This window comes from Lagopus leucura, unplaced genomic scaffold, assembly GCF_019238085.1.
Source record: "Lagopus leucura isolate 7727_CA_CO unplaced genomic scaffold, USGS_WTPT01 Super-Scaffold_100056, whole genome shotgun sequence".
In the NCBI taxonomy this organism is placed as follows: Eukaryota; Metazoa; Chordata; class Aves; order Galliformes; family Phasianidae; genus Lagopus; species Lagopus leucura.
Window position 1 is genome coordinate 557390 of NW_024962302.1, and position 20737 is coordinate 578126.

The 20737-nt window shown below is 41.4% G+C and overlaps 1 protein-coding gene across 1 annotated transcript in view; it reads left to right on the forward strand.

Annotated features, from left to right (window-relative positions):
- UNC5D (unc-5 netrin receptor D) overlaps nucleotides 1-11645 on the forward strand; it is a 49351-nt gene extending 37706 nt beyond the window's left edge. The window contains exons 9-16 of the mRNA XM_042886340.1: nucleotides 459-836; nucleotides 1766-1850; nucleotides 3710-3878; nucleotides 4893-5120; nucleotides 6399-6548; nucleotides 8005-8169; nucleotides 9584-9762; nucleotides 11075-11645. Of these exons, the coding sequence (XP_042742274.1) occupies nucleotides 459-836; nucleotides 1766-1850; nucleotides 3710-3878; nucleotides 4893-5120; nucleotides 6399-6548; nucleotides 8005-8169; nucleotides 9584-9762; nucleotides 11075-11279 (1559 nt within the window). The 3' untranslated portion in view covers nucleotides 11280-11645. The remainder of the gene's footprint in view (nucleotides 1-458; nucleotides 837-1765; nucleotides 1851-3709; nucleotides 3879-4892; nucleotides 5121-6398; nucleotides 6549-8004; nucleotides 8170-9583; nucleotides 9763-11074) is intronic.
- Nucleotides 11646-20737: the final 9092 nt, after the last annotated feature.

Here is a 20737-nt window from a genome sequence, read left to right on the forward strand (position 1 = left end):
CTTGGGTTGGGTTAATGGGGCACTGAGGCAGGTGTGCATGGAATATCATACAGTATGTAAACATTTCCATGGCTGTTTAGTAAAGAAAACACACCACCACCAGTCACGATGCATGAATCAGACATGAGTCATGGGTCTTGGGCTACTTAGACCCATGTCTCTATTATTTCTCACTTCTCAATGTAAATGCAGCTCTTGTAACCTAAGGGCATAGTTTAAATCAAAGACATCTATTCATTTCAGGATTGTAACTCAAATTCAGTGCATGATTAGGATTGCAGTCCAAGATTCCACATTCCCACTTCTCTGTGATTTATGAAGATCTACACAAAATGGATGGAATGTTCCCTATCCACAGTATCATTTCTTCAGCAGTGTGTTATCTAGGTGCATTATTCTGCTTCACTGCATGCTCTACAATACAGTAACTAACTGCCTGATCCACTTCATTTCACCAGGTAACTCCCTGCTTTTGAATTCATCCATGCAGCCTGACTTGACAGTGAGCAGAACGTACAGTGGACCTATCTGCCTGCAGGATCCAATGGACAAGGAGCTAATGACAGAGTCTTCACTGTTTAACCCACTGTCAGACATCAAAGTCAAAGTTCAGAGTTCGTTCATGGTTTCCCTAGGGGTGACAGAGAGGGCTGAATATCCTGGAAAGGCACATTCTGGAACTTTTCCTCATGGGAATGCTAGAGGTTTTGGAACAATGCAGGCTAGAAACAAGGCTGCATATATTCAGAACCTGTCTTCAATTTCAACAAGAAATGAGCTGAAGACAACTGCTATCTTTGGACACCTGGGAGGTCGTTTAGTGGTTCCAAATACAGGTGAGTAGATCCTTTCCTATTAATAGCACATAATTTTATATGAAATTCATTTTGCTTGATGCAGTGTTCTATCCATTCATTCTATGAATTAAATACATAAAAAGTAGGAGCTTCCATAATGCAAAGTCTGTGAAGTAGAGCCTCTTGCCCACACAGGAGGTGGCTATGATAAAAAACAAAGCTTGGGATTAGTAGTAAAGACATATTATGCCTATTTGAACTGCTACAAATTACCACCTCTTGATGTCTTTAGCATGAAAGTTATATTAATCAAAGCTGTAGCTCACTTGGATCCTGATCCAAACGAAGCACTCCCCGGAAAGGAAATTGCTCTTGGATCAGGATCTCAGATAATGGGGTCAAATTCAAAGCAGAGTCTACACACATCAGCACCTGACTGCATTAACACTGTCAGGCTTCATTATATTATTAAAGTTTGCAGCACATAACAATTAAGGCGTCTCAGGAGAAATAGGAGAACTCTGGTGTGGCTTTCATTACTGTGCTCCTGGCTTTCTGGTTTTCTCTTTCTTTGAGATGAGCACTTCAAGGTTGGGCTATGCACTGAAGCATTGCAAGAGGAATGCTCAATTTGCATTGTTTAAGGAGTACAGTTTGTTTTGTGACTTGAGAGTTTTGTGAGACAGAATTTGAGACTTTCACTTGAGTTAAATTAGCTGGGAACATATAACATCAAATAAAGGATGCTGAGATCATATTCCTGCAGCATGTTTGCACTACACCACCATGTTCATACTTTGCTGAATAAACTCTCACACTCAGTAGTTTCTATAATGGTTGGATGCCCCCATTTCTAGCTAGCAGGTTATTGTTTGAATTCTCATGATCTTTACTCAGGGTTTCCTTTAAACTCAGCTTTACATTCAGCATCTTTCCCAAAGGTAACTTCTGCCTTTGCTCTGTTGTAGGAGTCAGTCTGTTGGTGCCACATGGAGCAATTCCTGAAGAGAGCTCATGGGAGATCTATCTTGCTATCAACCCAAGAGAGTCCAGGTAAAACATATGTAAAAAGCCCACGTCAGTAGCATGCAGAATGTGTGCAAGTGGCTCATCTCATGGATTTCATGTGAAGATTGTCTATAGGAATGGAACATCTGTCTTCAGTGGTGCTGGTAGGGCCACACTGCTGTGATGTACGATGCTCTGTTAGATACATGGCTTTAAATTCTGTTGCCAGCAGCAGCTGTGGGTGTTTTCATCAACTCTGCTGCAATCACTTCAGTGGCCTTCATTCCATATTAGAAGGCTGAGAGATTTTGGTCCCAAGTCAGATGCTTGGGATTGAGTCCTCTCCTTTCTTTTATGACAAAGCACAGTCAGAGAAGCAGATTATTTTAGATTTTTTTTTTTTACAGTCATTCCTACAGAAATGTTTACTTCCCAGTTGGCTTTTAGCTGCCAGGGTTGGTGGAACACAGTCTTTGTTTTCAGATGTGGTGCTTGTTTTAGTTTTGTAGGAGGTTTTTTGGTGTGGTTTTATTTTATTTTTTTTTGTGAGGTAGATTTTAAGAAATGAATTGAAGAGAGCAAACTGAATCATACAAAGCTCCTATGAATTTTAAAGCTTGGAACTGTTTTCTGAAACTTAATCTGAAATCTATTCTAATTTTTCTTCCCCCTCTTATCTGCATTCCTTTGTGAGAACTTTCCTATTCTGTCCCCATCTGCTGCTACAGGTTTTTGATCATTCTCAGTGGAATATTAAGATATGTAAAAGGAAGGGAAGAAGAAGTTGGGGGGGGGGGGGGGGCCCCCCACACAAAACAACAAACCCACAGCTGTTTTATCTGCAATGGCTCTGCAGAAGGGAGTTAAAATAGGTTAATTAAATACAAGCAGCAAATTTTGCCTACTGCTTTCCTCTTTATCGTGGGCAGAAACGGAGGGAGCAAACCCAACAGAAAATGATCACAGGCTGTTTTACTGCCAGTTGAGGCAATGTTGATGCATCTTTCACCCGTCTGAACTGAGGGAGAGAATAGCTGTGCTGTACCTCACCAGCAGAAGAATTATAACCATTAAAAATACAGCAGCTCGTGTTGTAGATTCTGAATGAAACCTTGTGCACATCGTATCGTGCTCAGTGCAATTTAATTTAACGCAGGAGTTAACCACATAAGTAGATGCATACAAGAATGGAGACTTCTGTGGTTCTTGTAAGGATTTGAAGTCAATATAAAATGTGTTGGAGAGAACAAGGGTGGTATTGTTCTGATTTAGGTTAATTGGGAATGGTTTAGCTGTCACTTATATTCTAGTCTTCGTTCACACGTTGAAATAGGTTGGTATGAGATATATGTTGATAGGAACAGAGGTGATGGGGGGGAACTGTTTGTATCTGCAGTGTTTTATTTCATTCCTGGGCCTTGAAAAATCAGGGCTTTTTTTAGATAGGAATCGTCACCAATGGCACAACTTAACCAAAACTCTATTCACATCTCCTCTGGGGAAATATTGTTTAATCTTCACTGCTGTGGAAATATTGTTAATGGCATTCTTTGCAGGCAGAATTAGATGGTAGCACTACCAGCTGGTGCACAACACGAGGCTTACTTGTATAGTTTCCAGTGTTTCATTTTGTTTAAGCAAATCAAAATGTATTTTAAAGACCAGAACCTAAAAAGGCAGCCAATGATTTAAGTACTTGTGGCCCAATAGTTCTGTTTCGCTTCCTGCTACCAAATCTATATGAAAATTAGTGCTGTAGTTTGGCTTGCTTATCTTTTCTGCAACAGATGAACGAAGCACTTACTTGGATTTTTAACTAAAACATTTAAAATTCGTATTGCAGTTAGTGTGAGTACATTTTCACTCATTTAAAAAGGTCCTTAAGTGTTGTTATTCATCCCCAGCCTACAGCCAGAAGGCCCAGATGTCCTCCTGGGACCAGAAGTGACATGTGGCCCTTCGGATGTCTCTGTCAGCTCTCCATTTGCCTTGACTATCCCACACTGTGCAGAAGTAAATTCAGAGCACTGGAATATCCACTTGAAGAAAAGGACTCAGCAAGGAAAATGGGAGGTACGTTCATCCTTCTGCTCCCACTGAAAAGTTATATACACTAAATGGAAAACATGATTGCTGTTAATCAGGCAGGAGCTGGTTGAAGATGGTGCAAGGGACAGGACAGTCAAAACAGTTTTAAAGGAAGCATCTTTTCTCCTTTTAAAAAAAAAAAAATGAAACAGATTTTGCATTTTGTTTCAAAGTAGTTGAATTCTGTTCAAGCGCTGAACTGAAAGATAGAGGAAAAGGGTCAACACTTTATTGCACTGCTCCTGATGGAACTGTTTGATTCCCTGCATTGTAAAGAAAACAAAGAGTCATTAAAACGCTTGTGGATACCTTAACTCTATCCGTTTCCTCCTGTAAACCACCATCTTGTGGCTCTTGTTTAAACCATTTCAAATTCAGCTTCGTTTTCCTCATAAAATTCATTCAATCCACTGTCAGCCCCATCAGTGTCGGTTACAAGCAGCCCAGAATTAATGAGGAGCGTAACACCAGGCTGTAGCTTGCTCAGATATCTCATCTAACGATGCTGTAATGCAGAACTAAGCATGAAATACAAAAGAGTGGGTTAGGTAGTTTTTTGATGAAGCTAAACAACTGTAGCGGATGTTCTGAAAGGATGTCAAATACCTGCGATTGTTCAAGGTTTGCTTATTGACTTCAATCTTCGAGGTAATTTCTTACCTTGACATTGGGGGAAAAAAAATTAGATAGGGAGTCAAGAACACTTGAAAAAAGAAGCTCAAATTGCTTAGGCATTGTCATTATTATATGCTGTATGCATTGAATTCTGTACAGTGTATTGTCAGAAATCCTCTTGCTGATTCAGGGCTAAATGGAGGCTATTCACTTGCATAGTTAGACAATTTTCCTCATTCTTTGAGATCAACGTGAGTTTAAGGACATGAAGCTGGCTCTTGGGAATAACTTTGCATTCCAGTTGTATACAAATGATGTCATGACATCTATTATCAAAGCCTTTTTGTTGGTGGTTGTTTTTTAAACTTGAATTTCGTTTTGCAGGAAGTGATGTCTGTGGAAGAGGAAACTACTTCCTGCTACTGCCTGCTGGATCCTTATGCCTGTCACATTCTCTTAAACAGCTTTGGAACTTATGCACTTATTGGAGAACCCATCTCTGAGTGTGCCGTCCGACAGCTGAAAGTAGCGGTTTTTGGCTGCCTGTCTTGCAATTCTCTGGATTACAATCTGAGAGTGTATTGCATGGATAACACACCTTGTGCATTTCAGGTATGTAATTTCACGTGGATGTTTTGGTTTTAATTTTTTTTCCCTTATAGAATATTAGCATCTCTTTATCCCTAGGGCTGCAGCAGCAGTTCGGAACTGTGATGTGTATTCCTTTATCACGCTCATTACCCTTAGCTGTCATTAATCACTTGAGAGATTCCTCTCCTTTTTATAATATGAGCAAGAAGAGATTGTATTCTTATAATTAAATTCTTGTAGGAAAAGATAGTTGTGCATTTCTCCTTTAAAAAAACAATTAAACCAAAAAATCCCCAAGCGTAAATTAAAATTAGTATGACTTTGCATTCCAAGGCAAAACAATAAGATTCGCAGGCTATTGTAGCCATGGTGATTCAAGAAGCTTTAACAAAGTGTTTTTCTTTTGAGAGCTGAAATGGAAACGGTTGTAACCAAATTTTTTTACTTCCTCTTCCTATTGTACAGAATAAAGACACAAATCTTAATGGAGCACACGCTAACGCCTTTGTGCTCTAATAAAATCAAAGCCACTGAAAGGATGGTTAAAGATTTACAGTAGCTTTGTAATTATACCCTTTATATTATTCACACAATTTGTGGGCTGGAAGTATTTTCCTGGATGTATCTGCCTGAAATTCAGAGGCCCAAATTCCTTCTTCAGGTATTTGTTGAACATATAAAGGAAAATCTGGCTCTCGTGTTCACAGTTCAGTGACTCAGCATCGGTTATGAATAAGCCCTAGCTGTAATCATTTAGTATTGTGTAGCAGTTTTATAGCATTTCATAAAAATGAAATTCTAAGTAGTGTAATTTTTATGTTTTTATATGCTTTTAGTTAATATTTAATGTACAATTTTATAATGTTCTATAATTTCTCGAGTTGTATAAAAATAATCTTGTTTCTCAAACTGTGACGTTCAGCAGAGCCACCAAAGTAACTTCCAGTGGAAAAGCCCAGCTTCAACTTGGAACTGAAACATGAAGACAGGCGTTAAAGAGCTGCAGGACCCTTGTGGTCTCTTTCTCAATTACTGCAGTCCTAGGGAAGGTGTGTTGGCATTGACACTGAGGGAGTGAAGAAAATAATCCTAAGTAGCATCAAGGACAGCAAAAGAGCTGACAGAGCCTGATGGCATCCCTGGAAGTCCAGTGGTGGAGCACAAATGGCAGAGCCCACTGTGTGACAGAAACACCCCACTGCTGTGGATGGCCTCAGTTCCTTTCACAAAGATGAATTTTCATCACAGTCGGTGTTTGTTTCTAATAGTAAAGAATTCTTTTCTCCTCTGCCATTGCAGGAAGTGGTTCTGGATGAAAGGCTCCAAGGAGGACAATTACTGGATGAACCCAAACTTCTGCATTTCAAAGGGAATACCTTCAGTCTCCAGATATCTGTCCTCGATATCCCTCCTTTCCTTTGGAGAATCAAACCTTTTACTGCCTGTCAGGTAATTGTCCATCTTAATTGTTTGCATTTTAATTCGGAGGCAGTAAGAATTTCCACTGGCACAAACATAACAGGACAACTCCCTGTTAATTTTGAATGGTGTGGTTTTAATCTCTGAGATGCTATAAAAATGCATTGCATTATGATTTTGTCAAAAGCAGAATGAAACATTTCAAATGCAGCAGAATACTTAACAAGTATCTTTTAATAGAAAGCAAGCTTGTGCATTTCCTTATTTAAACTACCTCCAATGGTGTTTATTGCTACTGAAAACATTTTTGATATCTTTGTCATTCCAATTTCAGTATAATTATGAATGTATGGCTGAAAATGAGAGGATATATGTCAGTATTTAAATGTCATGACTTCAAATTACAGCACACGCATTCTTAGAACTGATGAAGAGCAAATTACTTTTCCTGTAAGACATTAATTAGAGAGGCTGTTGAAAACAGGAAAGTGTAAATCAAAACATAAGATGAATTTCAAATGTATTGGTTACTGGAAGCTATAAGCCATGTGCTGGCAAATAGAGTGAGCTGGTGTTTTAAAATACAGATGTCTTTCATCTTGATTTTTAGCAAAAAAAAACACGTCTTCAATGTAATGACATGGAAGGTTTCTATTAATACAACAAATCAGGTTTTGCCTCAACTTGTATTATAAAAACAGCCCTGTCTTTTGATTTGCTGTCTGATCATTGAAGACTGTGGGGCTGTGTTTGCTTTAAGGAAGGCTCTGAGCACAGCAAGGACTCGAGGTTTCTGAGAAGGGTGTGAAGATCCTCTGCTGGCAGAACGGTGCCACAATGCTGATACTGAAGGCAAAGAAACATTTGCATTTTATAACTGAGTACCATTTGAACGGCAGCTGAGGAAGATGATGATTGTTTCTTAACAGAAACTGCTGACCAACTTGCACTGGCTCAGTGAAATGTTTTCTGCTGTGGCTCCTTGGAGTGTTTACTCATTTCTCTCCCACATACCAAGGCTTTAAGTTTGGGTTGTCTAGAACAACTGAAAGAGCTGATGCAATGAAACCATTGTCAGACACTACGATGAGGAAATGATTTATGTTAATGATTTTCTCAGATTAGCAAAATCCATTTCAAGGCTTGAAGGGACAAATCAGCACCATGTAAAAGTGCAGCGTTAAAGCAGTGTATAGCAGGTGGCAGACAGCAGAGCCCAGAGAAACTGTTAGTGCCTTTGTTTGTCCTGGCCTTTCTACAGGAGCAGGTGCTCAGTGCTTGGCATCCTTCCCACCATACAGACATATAAGTAAGGGGAAACCTTGACAACTGGGCTGATAGAGCAGGAAGGGGCCGCGGTGAGCATGGTAAGAACCAGAGGCAACACCCAGGGTTAACAGCAGCTGTTTTCCTGGCATCTTTACCTCTTGGAAGATCCAGCATCTCACTCTCGTTCCCCCATTCTGGTGGGCTGTTTCTCTCCCAGGAGGTCCCATTCTCCCGTGTGTGGTGCAGTAACCAGAAGCCACTGCACTGTGCCTTCTCCCTGGAGCGTTACACTCCTGCAACCACACAGCTGTCCTGCAAGATCTGCGTCCGGCAAGTCAAGGGGCACGAGCAAATCCTACAGATCCAGACCTCCATCCTCGAGGTAAAGCATCCTTTCCTTTTCATTTTCTTTTGTCAGGCTGTGTAGCATGAGACAAACTGTGCCCTGTCTTTGCCCCTTCTACCTCATTGGCATTTCTCATGCCCTGTTTAACGCTGCAACAAGCACAGAGCATTCGGTTCTATTTCCAGCATTTACTGAGATTCTAGAACACTAAAAATAATTTATACGTATGTGAGATGATGGTGATATTTTTCTTGTGGAAAGTTTTTGAGTATCTTGAGAGTTTAAAGAAGAATAGCTTGCCTGGATGCTGTTTGGCCACAGCAATGGTGTTCAAGCAGTCAATGCCTCCAAAGGGCAAGGAGAACTTATGGAACTTAGGAGAACTAAGATGCTTAGGCTAGTCAGCATCTTTGCTGATTGTTTAGAAAGTATGCAGAAACTTCTGGATTCAAGATCTGTGTCTGTGCAAACAGCAATATGCACAGAATGTAGATCTAAATAAGAAAACCTCTAATGTAATTCAGATAATAAAAAAAAAGGGACATACCTGTCCACAAAGCCTCAGAGTGCCACAATTGTCCCCTCAAGCAGATGTGCTGACACAGCTTTCTGAAAAGGTGAGAGAAAAGTGGGGATAATTAGACTGTAAAGTAAATATAATCAACAACTGAGTATTTGAATTGTTCACAGCTTTAAGATGCACCAAACTAACCAGGTAGCAGCAGCTTATCTCACAAGTGCAGGGTATGAAACCTACCATTGTTCTGCAGGTTTAATTTGAACAGACATTGTGATATATGTGCAGCACCTCTAGTACTCTGCATGGATGACTTTTGGAATGTGTCATAAATGTTATATGAAGAGACTATAGCATCACTGTTATTTAATATTTATGTCGCGTTGCACTGAAACAAGTAATGCATGGAAGTGGGACTGTTACATAAGTCTGGTATAATTGCATAGGAACAGAACAGGCCCAGTCCACCAAAAGAACCTGAATTCCACTGCTCTATCGCACTTTGTAACCCCACCATAAACAAAACTCCTGTGAAAGAAAAATGACACTATTTTAAACGCTTTAGAAAGTTCCTTCACAAGTCAGGTAAAACACCCTCCTGGCTGTTTGGTTTTCTGTTGTCACGTCTGCAAACTATCAGGGGGACCTCAGATACAGTTGCATGCATTCTCTGTCCACAAGCAGCCTTGGGGCAGCAGCACATGTATGTAGACATGTATGTATGTAGACATGCTTTGCTTGCAGGCAGATCCTTGCATAAGAGTGCACTCCCAGCACTCTGGTACTGAAGAGACCATGCAAAACTCCTGTCTCAGTTTCTGGCTCCTGAACAGGACCGTTGATGGTACTGTTTCTGCAATGGAGAGCTGCCTGCAGATCTCCAGATCAGAACCCAGTGCTGCACTAACTGCTTTGCTTTTATCTTCTGTATAGAACGAAAGAGAAACCATTGCTTTCTTTGCACATGACGACAGCAACTTCCCCGCACAGATGGGTGCAAAAGCATTTAAAATCCCATACTCCATCAGACAAAGAATCTGTGCAACATTTGACACACCCAATGCCAAAGGCAAAGACTGGCAGATGCTAGCACAGAAAAACAGCATCAGCAGGTAATGGGAAGCAATTTTGAAAGGTGAACATTGACATATGCAACAAGAATAATTTTGCTGCTATTGTGTTATGGGTTTTTTTTTTTATTTGCTGGTATTAAGGATGCATAAATAGTAATTGCCTTTCCTCCTCTCAAGGATAAACTGTAGTTGGTATGTTCTTTTATATACTACTAGTGACTGAAAACAGGACCTGCCTTCCACTCTGAACCATCCCACCTGGTGTTATCCTGAGCTCAGGTTGTAACCCACCAGAGCACTTAGAAATGATTGTGAACACAGCAGCTGTTGTGTGGCTGCCATCTCCAAACTGAATTATGGGTTTCATAGATTTTTTTTTTTTTCCTAAGGAAAAAAAATATTTCAAAGAAAGTTACACTCTACTGTTAGGAGCAATAACGTTATGATTATTAAAACGGAAAGGCACTCTAAAAACTCACTCACTGCTTATTTTGCGTTTCCCACTTGGCTAAACGGAACTGGGGAAGGCATTGGACTCAAATAGTTTCTGATTGTCACCACCTCCATAAGTACATGCCCAGGAGCACAGAGGATGAAACAAAACAGCTTCCTGTTGACGAGTTCCTTTTCACAGGGTTGTCAATAAATCAAAACCGAACCAAAGAAGAGAATGAAGTTACAGGCAGGCAGCAGTGAGTCACAGCACTGTGCTTTAGCTAGCAGCGTTTGCTATGCATTGTCATGCTCTTCAATCCTGAGGAATTTTGGCTTTCTCAGGAAACTGAAGGACAGTGCAGAATAGAGATTACAATGGTTTGTGCAAGACTGAGTTTGTGACAGTTCTTTAACTTCTGATTCTCCCTTGGATGCATTTGGATGGTGCAGCATGCACTTTTATCAATCAAATTCAGAGGTAGAAAAAGACTGTTCTCAAGCAGTTTAAATAAGTAGACATGAAATGATAAAATTCAGAGGGTAGAACAAAAATCATGACTTCACCAACCTTCATCCAGCTGCAATCTATTAACATCATCATCATATTTCCCCCATCTATTTAAAAATAATAATCAGAAAATGGAGCACTGCCATAGCTGTAGTTCTGCTGACAGTTTCACTTGACAGGAGTGACATTCTGGCTTTAAGTCCTCATTCTGGACAGGGATCTGTTCTTTCATAGTTCTGAAACCGTCAGTTAGGAGCTTTGCTATAAGAGACTTCAAAGCTAAACTTGTACTGCACACATATGCACATATGAGCTGTTCACTAGGATTCCCTCTATTCATCCAGCTAGATCTTGCTGCAGGTTTCTTTACTCTAATCCGTCTGTTCCACCTTTCCCTATTCCTCTCAGGAATCTCTCCTATTTTGCCACACAAAGCAGCCCATCTGCAGTCATTCTGGACCTCTGGGAAGCCCGACACCAACATGATGGAGACCTCGACTCCCTCGCTTGTGCCCTGGAGGAAATAGGAAGGACACACTCTAAAATCTCAGACATAACAGAAACTGAGATCGAGGAGCCTGACTTCAACTACAGCAGACAGAATGGACTTTAATCCTTCATTTCCATTGAAGAACCGATGGCCAGCTGACTTTCACACCTGAAAATCTCTTTGGCAGGGAGGAAATAAGGGTTTCTGCACACTGCCCAAGGAAGCAGATGCGTCTCCACAATGCCATTTTCAGTTGGAGGAGCAGAAGCAGCCCTATTAAAAATCATCTCCGTAATAAGGAAAACAAGCTGTCCCTGTGCTACAGTCCTCTTTCATTTAAAATTCATGTTTCAGATTCAAAAATGAGACTGCACATCAATCATTCCCAGGGGCAGGAAGGAGCGAGGTACAGAGCTGTGCAAGGTAAATATTATGACATCCTATATTTAGGAAACAGTGATGCTAAAGAAGAATACAATGCCTACTAAAATACAATGCCTAGTGCTAAGCAGTGAGTATTTAGAGCCACTAGAGGTTAATCTCAGTGTAAGAGTTTGTGTTCTTGGGGCCCTGAGTCCCCCAGTTTCCAACTTAACTTACCTGAAAAGTGGATGTAAATGTCATTTGCTGGCATCATGTTGACTCTGTGCATTTGCTGCAGTTTAGCTAAAGGAAAACTGAAAATCTGACCTTCTCCTGTTCAGAGATTTGAGGAATTAATAGATTGTCTAAGTATTTAATAGATATCAAATGTCAACCAAACAATTCTTTTTACAAAGTCATTCAATGAATGTAGCCTTGCTGCAGATTCTCCTGGCTGTTCTGATAACAAAACCAGAGCAAAGCCCTTCTCTGTGCAGTCAGTGTTTGTGAGCATGTGTGACCAATGCCCTAAAGTTCTCCATTTGCAGAATTTCATGAGGTACAAAACTTGTTGCTTTGGGGAGGATTTAAACAACCAAATAAAATGCAGGAGGTTGCCAGTCCTGAACTGAAAGCTGGAGGTAAATTCAATCTGCACACCTTAATTTTGCTTTAGGTTCATACCAACACAATAACCCCCACTTATCACTACCAGAAATTAGCCTGATTTACTGTACAGCTTGCATGTTGTGCAGGAGATAGAGCTGGCTGCATTACCTTTGGTCTATTTACCCCCACATCTGGAACAGAGCTAGTGAATTCTCATCACTTTTTACCCATCTCATGCAAATATGATTCATTGCTTCAACTGAACCAAAAAAAAAAGAGAAAAGCTGTCACTGTGAGTCAGCATCCTGGCAGAACTGGTACCAAACCAAACACCACCAGTGTTCTCACTTGTACTGTCTTGGAGAATTACCCATAGTACTCGTATTGGGCTGAGAGCAGCATGACAGGGCAGGTACTTAGTGGGGAAATCCATAAAGATCCAAAATCATCTCTTCATCTGGGATCCCAGATCTGAACAGTACAATCAATGGCTGTGAATGGGACTTCGCTTGCTCTTGTTGACCTGAAACAGCCAATTTCATGGCTTTCCCAGCTGAGCAGGCAGACTTAGAAACACTTGGACTTTCCCAACCATTTTTTAAATGTTAGTATTTCATGCAGTGTGACATCAGCACTCCTGTTTGCAATGGGAACCCATAACTGCTGCAAGCATATTTAAGACCAAGACAAAAATACCAGCTTAGCAGGCAGCAAGCTGTCACTTTTCTCAGCAGCACGTGGTTCTTTGAATTATACTTGCAGTGACTTCCATTCCTCCTCCCCAGAAACTTATTTTTCATTGGACAAAACATCATGAATAAAAAAAATTGCCAATGACATCATTAGAAAAGCAACAGAATTTTCGTGAGCTGTGGTTGTCTGGGAAACCCACTCTCTCCAGCAGTTAATTGTTCTCAGCATCTCCTCGGATGCAGTTTTAATTTGGTTGCTGCTTTTTCAATCTAACTCCAGTTTGCCACCCCAGCAACGACCCAACGAATCCCCTGGCAGTGCCACAGCTTGCTGTGGTGCTCTGCAGAGCTCTTGTGTGGCTCCTGCTTCTGTTGTCCCAATCTGCTAAGCCACACACAGGGGTCAAAGCTCTGCAGAGCTCAGCCCTCACCACCTCACTCAGGAAACATGCAGTGTTTACATCCTGGACTGGAATAGAGATGTGAGAAACCATCCAGCTCTGCCTGCCTACTATTTGTGCAGCAGAGAGATGCCAGACCTGTCCAGCCTGATTTCCTCTGTGTGCACCAAACCTGCAGATGGAAGGGATCAGGGTTGATACCAAAATCCACATCCAACCCCAACTCCCATGAAGTCTGCCCTCTGAATTACGTACTGAAAAGAATGCCATTTCTTTTTTTAAAATGCTGGAACAGAAACTGTTCTGTTTTGGGCCTGAGGTAAGATTTCAATTTTGCTTTGCTCAGTAGAGAATTGTTATTCTGTTTCCTGGCTTTTGTTCAGTTATGCCAAAGCAGCTTCTTTGCTGCTGACCTTCCTTTTGTGAATCTACACTGAGAACTGACTTCTAACCTAGTATTGTTTTCATGACCTTTAGTTGTTTAAATATTACTCTAACATTTCTAATCCATTTATCTCAGTGGAAAGGAATTTGAAATAGGAGTTGGACTTCTAGCCTACATTTCTAACTTGTATTGATCTGGCTGTACTTCTGTGCTGTATAGGATATGCCCTACTGTACCATAGAAAACATCCTTTTAGCCTTACAGTATCTCTGATTGCGACTGGCACTGCAAGTCTAGGGAAGTGGTCTAAGAAATGAGTTCAGTATTAAAGGGCTTCTTCAGTCAGCCCACTGCTGCTACCTGATAGGAGAACAGCCTCAAACCCTTCATTTCTCACCATTCACACACTCAGTATCAATCACAGAGGATGAAGATCTTGCTAGAGCATAAAACCACAAGAAACAGCTGTGAGAGTGCAGCACTCCTAGGATACAGTAAGTGACTTTGCAGCGCAAATCACTCCAGCATCATCAGAGAGGATGCAATTGCCTGAACGTCCAGAAAATAAAATGGTGAGGAAAAAAAACCCCATATAGCTTAAAAGATAAGCATGAGAGGTGACAAAGAAGTGCATCATACCACAAACGTTTTCCATAGAGAGGAAATTGTTCTCCTTGATGACGCTGGTCTTAGTGGGCAGCAATCAGACAGCAAGTATTTAAGTCAGACTTCTCTGTTCCATTTTCTCCCACTCCTGGGAACTTTGCATTTCTTGTATCTTAGATATCTGCTGCAGATACGGCTGTTTTCAGATGCTCTCTTTCTGTTGTTTTATGTTAGTGTCATGGGATGATATTAATAAAACTTAGCACTTTTAATTATAGAGGCTTGCACCAGTTATCCTCCCTTCTTCCTGTGTTGTCCCAGTTTTAGAGAGAGAAATGTTAACATTCAGGGGGAAATGTCTCTGCTGCCATTTAACAAGGCAGCCACAAATGGATTTTGTTACCATTAACAGCAAGGCAGTACAACAGGAGATGTTAAATGGTGCTTTAATTTCTCTATTTCACATTAAAACACAGCTTTTCTCCCCACCAAAGGCTGCTGCAAGGATGCTCTGCAATACAATATTCACTCAGAATAAGTTAGAATTAGTATGTAAATTTTACATAAATAGATATGTTGACAAGGATCTGCAATCTTAACATTCCAGGAGCATATTTTTTAACATCTATGTTATATTTTTTTCTGAGAACTGCGTTTCTGTGATTTGATCCCAAACCCAGCTGTGTAAAGGAGCTCCCAATGCAGGATTAGGGGCCAGAAATCCAAATCTGATTCTTTTCCTCTGTTTTATAAATTATGACCCTTTGAAAAATAACTCAGAAGCCTCCTTGCAAACCAAAAGGCAGCAGGGAGAACTGCAGTGCTGCTCACTGGAGGTCCCACAGGGCTGCCATGGTGACACAGCCTTGCTCTATTTTCCATCTTCCCAAAGACTCCCAGGTAGTTCTGTGCTGTGACCCCTTTCAGACTCATATGTTTTAAAATGACTTTAAACAATTCTTTTTCCACCAAAGTGACACACTGCACAGCTTTTGCCAGAACTGCAGTATCAGAAAGCTGATATCCAGCTTTGCAACACTGCTTTTGCAGCCCCGTAGTTTACACGAAGAGACATTAAGCCACAAAGAAAAGAGCCTTACTCTGTGAGTTTACCTTCTAACTTCATTTACTACAGCAAATGCCATAAACCCACCATGCACTCCTACAAAAACATTACTGGGGCATTTTGTAACAGATGGAAAGATATCAGTGCTATTCTCTTATAGCACACAGAAGTATTGCTGTTATTATTTTTATCCCTGGCAACAGCTGCTCCCCCCAAGGCCTTGCAGGCAATGAGAGCAAGGAAGGGCTCCTGGCCAGCCCCCCCCCTTAGCACTGCCCTGCAATCCATTCCTTTCATGCCACTTGAATGACAGTTCCATGAGTAGGTTTTAAAACATTCAGTAACATTCCAGCTCTTATTTCCCACTAGAAAAAGTATCGTGTGTGGATACAGCAAAACAAAAACAAGCCACAAACTGTTGGGGCAATTCTCATCATCCTCGGGGTTTGAGCCTATGAAATATAGACCTGAAGCAAAGGACTGCATTCCATCTCAGATTAACTGAATGAAAACAGGGAACCGTATCCTCCTCATCCTTAACAACTGTGAATGAACTGCAGGTTTGTCCTTCCAGCCTTTACTATGCTGAGCTGTACACGGGAAACCCTCACATCTTACACAGCAGTAGAGATGGTTGATGCCATTGGCCAAGAACTTCTTTCATGGTAAAGCTGCTGAAAAAGTGTTTTCTGTGGGTCGTTCATCTGTGATATGTGCTGGGGAAATTATTCCCTTGGCACTGTTCCTGCTTGGGGAGAGGCTGGCAGCTGTTCCACAGCAGTGTATAAAATGCACAGATATCCTCTCCTGCACAGATAATCATTGCCTAGCTAAAATTGCCAAGAACATCCAGGGCTCCTGGATGAACACAGGACTGTAAGCAGTGGGAGTATAGCACAGGTATATAAGAACTGCAGCAGCAACAACAAAAACCCTCAATCCACTGGCAAAGACCGCAAACCATTTTCTGATACCACAGCCCCGTCCTTCTCTCTCTCATTACCAATACTAACATATACAGTACCAAAAAATCTCTTTTCCACCATGGACAAATAGAACAACCTCTCTAAGACTAAAGGGCCACTCACAGAATCACTGGATAGTAACAGTGCCCACAAAGCAGACAACAGAACCAATGTTTCACTCATTGCTGCAGGAGAAAACCCTCTTGGAATCCACCTTCACTGTTCTGTCCAAAAGTAAAACAAGTGTTTAGGAATTTGACACTATATTTTTTGTATTAGAGGTGAATAGTACAAACTTTACTAGTGCTTCTTGTCTGGGGCTCGGGTGGGTAGGGGTGTCTTGTAATTTTCAAGCTATTGCAAAGCTGCTTTTAAATAAGCTGTTGAGTTGTGTTGACTAACTGGTTTGTGCTTTACAAGGGAATCCAGGTGAGCTGGGGTTCAATGGGCAGCCTCCTTGCCTTACAGGGTAACTAGAGCTGAAGTCACTTGTGAAAAATGTAGCCAAGGGATAGGGAGATTAGACAGCCCATCCCTGATCTGTAATGTAGTGTCCTGTAATTAATGAGATTAGCCACTCACCTACCGTAGAACCGTGGTTTCGTCAGCAGCTGCTTAGTTTGTTTGCCCCGGTGTGATAACCTTGGTTGAGAATGTACTTCTGCAGATTTCAGATGTCAACCCCCTCACCCCCCCGTGTTATCTGGTCTCTGTATATAAATCTTATTGTCTAATCCCAAAAGGAAACGTGTAGCACAATAGGAAGTTAAGGGTGCTGTGCACCAAGCCTGGTGTAAGTTTTTTTCTGATCCAGCAGGAGGGGGATGACATGGATCTAACAACAGGTGTGCCTGATACAGAGAACAGGAGAGATTCCTAACAAATCCTCACTTAGAACTGCCTGAAGCTTTGTTTTTGCAGTTTAAAATCATAAGACCTGGCAATTCCCTTACTGAAATGTGGAATGTTACCATAATGGCAGTGATTACATTTGTTCTTTCAGTTTCCCCTATTCACACACTCCAGTTACTGGGGGGAGGGAGGAATATTTTTTACATCCATTCTTCCCCTTTCAATCTGAAGAGCAGATAGATACCATTACTGACCCTCAGACATCTCCCAACACATCAGTAAGCAGAACACAGTGCCTTGCTGGGCATGCAGCACCCATCTACCTGTATATATTTGGGAACAACCAGCTACCATCACACAACTCGTGACTGCAGAAACGCAGCTGCCTCCTCCCACCTCCTGCTCAAAATTCATCCCCACTGATCTCAGTTTGTAAGTGGGTACAAGAACTTCAGAAGTTTGTTAATTTGGAGGAGGCAGGACAGAATGCTGGTCAGTCTGTGGAGACAAATACACAACCAGAGCTAACCAAACATTTTCCATGCGTTTCCAACTTCCAAAATTACTGACCAGCCTTTTGGCAAAACGAGGGGCAGATGCTTTAACCCAAACACACACTACCATAAATATATACATAAATATTAATAATATTCCTCTATAACGAGACCCCTTTTCTCTTCTGCTCCCCCATTTTTGCAACAGACAGGTTCTGAAATGTTGGCTTTTGCTCAGTCTGTTGAGCATTCTTCCCTCCCCCACTTCTCCCCATGGTTTAAGCGTGTTTAGGACTGAAAAAGGAGCAGAGGTTTGAATGCTTTCTTTAGTATGAAGCTGAAGGAATAGGAAAGAGACAGAAAACATTAAATAAAAAGCATGGCCTTGGCTTCATACCACACTTTCTGTGCCTTGTTCTATCGATGTAAATTCTGAATGTTGTACAGTAAAATACTTGGGAAAGACTCCTAGGAAAAGGCTGCACTGGCTTCTTTTTTCAGCACATGTACATATATAAATATATATACATATATATATTTGGTAATGCCAAACAGCTGTGTTATATTGTACTGAAGAAGTAATAATGGACAGTTTGGATGTTTTATGTAGAGTTTGCAAAAATCGTATGGCTATGGCCTTTTGGAAATAAATGTACAGACATAAATTACTGCATATCAGTTATTTATGAATAAAGAGTCTTTTACTGATATCCCAGATGACAGTCCGAGTGGCACATTGATTTCTATGTTAAAACAAGATGTTCTGACATGAGAGCATCACTGGTTTGGTAAGTGAGCTTTGTATGGAAGTTTGTGATGGAAAGCTGCGTATTGTGCACCGTTGCCCAGAAACCCTGCAGGAAATGCAACCAGAACTGAAGTTTACCCTCTGCTGCCAGCATTGAACCAATTCAAGAATATCTTTTTTGCTTTCACACCCATCTGAGCTCCAACCCAAACAATGCAAATTACATTCTAACTTAAAACTGTTTGTGCACACAACTATAGAAGGCACTGCAGCGGATTATCTTAAATCACACATTCTAATCTAGGACAAGGAAGTTTTTGTCCTTAGCACTGCAAAACCAACATCTATGCTGTTTTGTGCAGGATAGGAAAACCTGCCCAAGCTGACCGCCAAAATACAGATGCTCCTCTTTGTTATTCTCAACAAGTGGCTGTGCCTCCAATCCCATCTCACTGCAATGAGTTCTCACCCATTTATTATGCAAATGTAATCTTTTGGTTTGTAACACCCTTCACTGAGAAGCATCAGCTGATAACTCGTTTCTCAGTTAATCCTCCCTACACAGAGTCATAGAATCAGAATGGCCCAGGTTGCAAGGGACCTCAAGGATCACAGAGCTCCAACCCCCTGCCACATGCAGGGCCACCAACCTCCACATTTAATACCAGACCAGGGCCCCATCCAACCTGGCCTTGAACACCTCCAGGGATGGACGGGGCATCACAGCCTCTCTGGGCAGCTGTTCCAACACCTCACCACTCTCACAGCAAAGAATTTCCCCCTGACATCCAACCTCAATCTGCCCTCCCTCAATTCAAACCATTTCCCCTTGTCCTGCTGTTATCTACCCTTCCAAAGAGTTGATTCCCCTCCTGTTTGTAGGCTCCCTTTAGGTACTGAAAGGCTCCAATGAGGTCATCCCACAGCCTTCTTTTCTCCAGGCTGAACGATCCCGGCTCCCTCAGCCTGTCTTCATAAAGGCTCATAACTTTAGATCTCTTAGAAGACTGGAAATAGCTGGAAAACAGAGCGCTGGGTCCTGCCAGCAGAAAACCTCAGACTGAGCCACCACGACCTCTGCATTTCTGTGCACTGCCAGCTTCAACTGTCTCAGCAATGGGGATACCTCCTTACAATCCTTACTGCAGTCACTATAACCAGATGCTGTGTTTCATAAAGTCAGAAAGGAGAAACAAAACTTTCAGCATTCCGTTTGGCACAATATACACCTCTTTTCTGGATTGATTGGATCCACTCTCCAGATACGGCTGCCACATTAACACATGCAATTAAGCATCATCTACAAATACATTAGCCTGACAAAATGAGAACGTGGAGAGGGCAAAAACATTAAGTGCAGTGTTATAAAAGATATCATTACTACATATTTATTACCATGGGATGCTAGGACAAGCTTTTATAAATCAAGACACATTTCAAACATTCCATCACAGTCGTTTCAGTTATCCCCTGGGACAGCCTACACCATACAATGTAATGGTCACCTTTTATAAAAAATACATCTCTCCTGTTAACTGCCTTAGACATTCATTGTAAAATTACTCAAGATCAATTGTGTTTGCAGAGAAATAATGTACGTTGCTGTGAGGAGTTCCTCATAGCATCCAAAGCCTTTTCCCATCTCAACTTCCATATAGAAAGAAAGGCTTTCTTCAAGAGAGCTCTGCAGGTACCTTTTGTTCACAATTAAATCCAGTGCCTACTGCACCTTGAAAGCATGGTTCTCAGGGCATAATAGAAACTCTGCTTCTCGTATCTTCATTTTCTAATGAGGTTGAAAATTTAGTTAGTTACACCAGGACCCACAGGGTCAATAACAGACACGCTTGGTTTGATGGAGCTGAAACTCCCAAACTCATTGTTAAACAACCCATGAAAAGAAGACCTGGGTTATTGAACAGAACAACATGAGACACATGAGGTGCTTCATCCAAAAAGAACATGGAGGGAGAAGGAACAAGAATACAAGGCATCAACTGTTGTGTGTTCCCAAAGCACTGCTCCTACATTTTACAAATGAAACTTAAGTGCCAGACATCGAATCCTGGCTGGAGGCAGCAATCCAAAAATACTCCTATCTGTCTCTCCTACCTGCACTGTGCCTGGACATCTTCCCTCTGCTTGCTTACTCTTTTCCCCCACCTCCCTCCCCCCCATCTGCACCTACAGCACAAAGCCCACAGTGCAGAGCCCAAGGGAGCATTGAACCTGGCAGAGTCCTTACACACACACACACACAAATCTTCATATTTCTGCAAGAAGTGGTTTCTTCAGACACTGTGCAAATGCAAGCACTCCCCTGTTGCTTCCAGACAAAGCCAGATTAGCAAAGAACCTCACTGTTACCGGGTAAATCTGTTATCAGACTGAAACTAATTC